Genomic DNA, 5,078 nt, shown 5'->3' on the forward strand with positions numbered 1-5,078 from the left:
TTGTATCAGTTTTTTGTTGCGAAAGGTCAGTGAAGTACTAGTATTAATTGTTTATGGTGATTGTAGTGGTTGTTGTTGTTTCTGTTGTTGTTGTTGTTGTTGGTGGTGGTGGTGGTGGTGGTGTTGTTTTGGTTCAATATGAGACACAAGGTTGGTTATTCAGTCTCTACCATGAGGTCAGTCGCCTCTGATGGTCTGAGTCTGATGGTCTGTGTTCATTGCACTGAAGTTAAAACACACACACACACACACACACACACACACACACACACACACACACACACACACAACCATAGTGTAAATAGACTTTCCCCATGAATTTCATTCTCTCTCTCTCTCTCTCTCTCTCTCTCTCTCTCTCTCTCTCTCTCTCTCTCTCTCTCTCTCTCTCTCTCTCATTTTATAGTTTTTTTTTTCATTCTTGTTGTGAAGTAATCAAACACTGACATGCGAAAAATGTGTGTGTGTGTGTGTGTGTGTGTGTGTGTGTGTGTGTGTGTGTGTGTGTGTGTGTGTGTGTGTGTGTGTGTATCCATGATTGGTGTCGATTCTACTAACGTGAGGAGAATATTCTCTCTCTCTCTCTCTCTCTCTCTCTCTCTCTCTCTCTCTCTCTCTCTCTCTCTCTCTCTCTCTCTCTCTCTCTCTCTCTCTGCATGCTGCTTCTAGGTCATGCACAAAATGGCTGCCCTCGTCGTGCCCACAATCACCTGTTAGTCATGTCATCATCAACTACAGTCAGGTGTTAGTTCCTTCCAGCGGCACAAAGGATTATGCTGCTCCCTCGTCCAGGTGACACCGCAGGCTTCTCTGAAATGTCCTGTTGGTATCAAGTTAATGAAAATTGAATGCAAGAATGCACTTGGCTTCGTTATTCCATATTCTTTTTTTTTCTCAAAGCTTATCTCTGGTTTATTCTGGTTTCGTTTGATATTAAGAAGTTTTATGTTTTACGTGAGGATTTTCTGAGTGACGTGATGATTGTGTTGTGGTTTTGAAAGCCAGGGTTTTAAGGGTCATGCCTTCGCGTAGTTTCCTCTTTGTAAACTTAAGCTTATCTGGTCTACCTAAAGAATTCTTTTTTTTCTATTATTCTTGCTCTTTCTTTTGGTATAAAAGGAGTTTTATATTATCAAATGATCGCAAGCGGTCGTTCTCCGCCCAATACGTGCCAAAAACTGTTACAGTTTAATTCAACTAGAGCATGATTTTTTTTCTGGGAATCATGAAAACTGTACGTTTTCTCATTCAACTACAAGAGAAAACGGAATGTGACATTAGCAGCATTTTTTGTTCTGTTGTGTTCTTGTATCTTGTAACAAGAACACAACATTGTTGTGTTCTTGTATCTTGTAACGAAACACCATTGCCACCAATGTTCGCAGATGTACGAGATACTCTGTTATGGTCTACCCTGTACCGAGATCTATGTATTTAAATTTTAATATGTAGATCTTGCCCTGCACTAAGCGATGCTCGCTGAACCTAACAGCCGCTCCACCCAGGACTTTCCATGTTTTTTGTTTTTTTTCAACAACTTCGAGGGTTTTTTTCTCAGCTCATTTACTTTGGTTTGTTAAATTAATCACTTACGTCAAAAGAAAATTCAGTACTTTAAAAAGCTTTTTATTTATTTATTTTTATCGGACATGCAACTAGTCCATTATTAAAGAAAGGAGGAGAGACTTGGATTTCTAAAAGAATTAAAAGGACAAAGAATTGAAAGGAAAGAAAAAAGAGAGGATAAGATGCAAGAGGCACAAACCAAAGCTTGATCACACATGCAGAGACATCAAATCCTTAACCCCACTCAGAAAGAATCCAGTCCTACTTGAAGGCAGGAGTTCGTTGCTTTCAGGACTGCCCAGGTCGAAGTCGTCTCTGCCAACTGGGTTAGACAAGCCCAGGATGTTGAGCACGATCACGTCACTGCCTCGCCCCTCGTAGCCTTTGTAGATCCCAGGAATCCTGCCGGCCAGCGCTTGTTCCAGGCCCAGGTGTGATTTTTCGGACACTGCATATGATTGAGACACGGTGTTCAGTTAGGACAGTGTGGGCTTCAGTTCCGTGAGTCCACATGCTCTGTTTTACCGACTTTGTCACAGTAATTTCACCGCCTGACGACAAGTGAACATATTACCCAATGTTGTCATCCGCTCACTGGCCCAAGTATTCACGTTTTGTTTTCAAACTGAGGCGAACTGACTTCATATTTCTGCTAAATATTCTTTGTTATTTGTAATACACTGAATTAGTAATCTGACATCTAGTAAATCAATAAAAATCTAGGTAGGAATATAAAGGAATATAAACTCTGCCGCTCATCTAAAAAAGCAACAATGAACACTTGTACCAATACCAATCAGAGGGCTGGCTTGTTAGTCAACAGCAAAGTTGCCATGGTCACCTGTCTTCAGCGGGGTAATCATTATGCATGGACGGTAAAATAGATTAAAGCAATGTGAAGGATACTCGTATTTTCAAACGCTTCACGCTTTTATGAGGACTATTCTCGAGGCCTGGAGATGATCAGCCGACTCCTTATGGATACCTTTTTTTTTCCATTGACGATGTAGAATCCTCATTAATAAAACTATTGCTGGAATCAAGAAAACGCTTTTGAAAACCCCAGTGACTTTCGCTTTAACATAGTAAAAGTAGTGGAGATAAGACGCCGAAAATTTTTAGAATGTTGTCCTCAGTGTAAAGTGTTTGTTAGGTTAGATAACATTTTGTTGTGATTATTTACATGTAAAAGTTGACCCAGAAACTACATAAAATGAAAAACGAAAAAAAATTTAATCGCCACTGAAAAAAAAAAAAAAAAAAAATAGAGCAAATAAAAGGATGATGCTATCAAACTCTTTCCAATTATATTTGCCTAAAGTTATTATTAAGTAATATATCTATTTATATATTTCTTGACTATTTTGCTTATTCATTTATCTATTGATTTTATTATTAATGACGTCCTGCTTGCTAGCGTGTGTGTGTGTGTGTGTGTGTGTGTGTGTGTGTGTGTGTGTGTGTGTGTGTGTGTATGTGTGTGTTTCTTTTTACGTGCGTGTGTCCGTCCAATCATACTCACACCAGAGCTGAGGAGCCGCTGAGACTGCTCCCAGAAGTGCCAGGACGATCACCACACGTGGCTCCATCTCGCGGCTCTGTAAGGAGGAGCGGAGTGTCACGGCGGGGCACGGGAATGCACCAGACTCAAACAGGCGATAGAGACATGAAGAAATGCAATGCAATGAAGAAATCATCAAGCCAAGAAAGCTTAAGTCCCAGCCAAAAGCCCTGCTGCCAAAGATAGGCGGTCGTAGTGCAGGGGGAAGCAAGAGTGCCAAGAAAGGGCACACTACTTACGGTACATACTTGTGATGTCGAGTCATGGTTATAATGTCAATAAAGATTAAGATCACTGTAGAGACTGACATTGCCAAGAATACAAAATTGGTATCGGTATAATAGAAAGATGGAGTGTCACAGGAAAGGCGTTATAAAAGAAAGTGACTGATGCGTTGATTTTTTCCCTGCAGCAACACAGCACCGCTGCTATAATGGAGGGAAAGAGAAAAAGAGAGAGAGAGAGAGAAACACAACGGGAGGGAGGATGATAAGAGTGCCATGCCACCAAACTGGGATATGTGGCAGAGGCAACAAAGCCAGGACAGGTCAGTGTGACACAGCGTGCTGCAGTGTGCCCCAGGCGTCCCGCACTGCCACGCTTCCACGCCACTGACCCCTTTCTCTCGCACCATCACCCTGCCTCCCATGAGCGACGCTTGAGCATCCTTCATTGAGCAGACAGTTCTGCCTCGTCATGGAACATAATGCCCTGTGAAGATCGCCTGCTTTACGGCGTTATCTCTCACAGGGTGGGTCAATTGTGGAAACCTTCTTACGTCACTCTGAGTGAAAGGACCTTAGAAAGTGATAATGCTTCCAACGGAAATGACTGAAATTCAGTTGACCATGCATTGTGAAAAGCATTATTTTTGCCTTGTAACACTGTCTCCTTATGAAGCCTGAAAACACAAGCATTTTACATCGCTGGTAGTAATTAATTGTTTTTATAATCCAACGCTTTCAACTTAAACCCCCTTGCATTTCAACCTTTTCCGTACCGGAAATGTTTCACACCTTCCAACCAACAATTTCAAGTTGCATCTATCTTGCTGAGCGTCTTACATTTGCCTCACGGTGTCAATACAAGACTCTCACTGGCACTCAATACAACCCATGAAAACTTACCGTGAAATGAGATGACAAAGCGAGTAACTTCTCAATCACCACCAACAGTGCCTTGCCGAGTCTCCTACGGCACTACAAGACTGACGGGCACTATTCACGCTTTCCCAGTGGCACCGCACAGTCGACCTGACGACTTGGTGACTACCTGGCTTCTGGTGCGAGACTGAGGGGAAAGGCGGGACGGGGGCGAGAAATCATGTTGTCACTCTGCAAGCCACGCCCCTTTCTCGTGAAGTCACTTCTGCTAGCCAATCACAGCACGTCCCTTTTACCTGCACGAGAGGAAGGATAAGTAAGAGGGAGAGTTAGACAGAGGTGACTTAGAAAGGTTAGAAAACGAGAAATATAAAATGGATTACTTCTGGAATGATATATATATATATATATATATATATATATATATATATATATATATATATATATATATATATATATATATATATATATATATATCATTCCAGAAGTAATCCATTTTTTTTATTTCTCGTTTTCTAACCTATCTAAGTCACCTCTGTCTAACTCTCCCTCTCCCAGAGTTATATATATATATATATATATATATAGAGAGAGAGAGAGAGAGAGAGAGAGAGAGAGAGAGAGAGAGAGAGAGAGAGAGAGAGAGAGAGAGAGAGAGAGAGAGAGAGAAAGAAAGAAAGAAAGAAAGAGAGAGAGAGAGAGAGGTGTGTGTGTGTGTGTGTGTGTGTGTGTGTGTGTGTGTGTGTGTGTGTGTGTGTGTGTGTGTGTGTGTGTGTGTGTGTGTGTGTGTTACTTTCAAACAAATCTGTGTCATGGATGAATGAAAGTTGTGATAAATCATTAAAAGT

The 5,078-nt window shown here is 41.3% G+C and overlaps 1 protein-coding gene across 2 annotated transcripts in view; it reads right to left on the reverse strand.

The window, feature by feature from the left end:
- The window catches only part of LOC135112191 (uncharacterized), a 15,458-nt gene extending 11,027 nt beyond the window's left edge, over nt 1-4,431 (reverse strand). Inside the window, exons 1-3 of one of the 2 annotated variants that reach the window (XM_064026305.1) lie at nt 4,255-4,431; nt 3,089-3,164; nt 1,832-2,014 (exon numbers count right to left, since the gene is read on the reverse strand). In XM_064026305.1, coding sequence (XP_063882375.1) covers nt 1,832-2,014; nt 3,089-3,155 — 250 coding nt within the window. In that variant the 5' untranslated portion in view covers nt 3,156-3,164; nt 4,255-4,431. The remainder of the gene's footprint in view (nt 1-1,831; nt 2,015-3,088; nt 3,165-4,254) is intronic. The other variant, XM_064026304.1, reaches the window with a different exon arrangement.
- Between the last annotated feature and the right edge of the window lie 647 nt (nt 4,432-5,078).

Source organism: Scylla paramamosain, chromosome 23, assembly GCF_035594125.1.
Source record: "Scylla paramamosain isolate STU-SP2022 chromosome 23, ASM3559412v1, whole genome shotgun sequence".
Classification (NCBI taxonomy): Eukaryota; Metazoa; Arthropoda; class Malacostraca; order Decapoda; family Portunidae; genus Scylla; species Scylla paramamosain.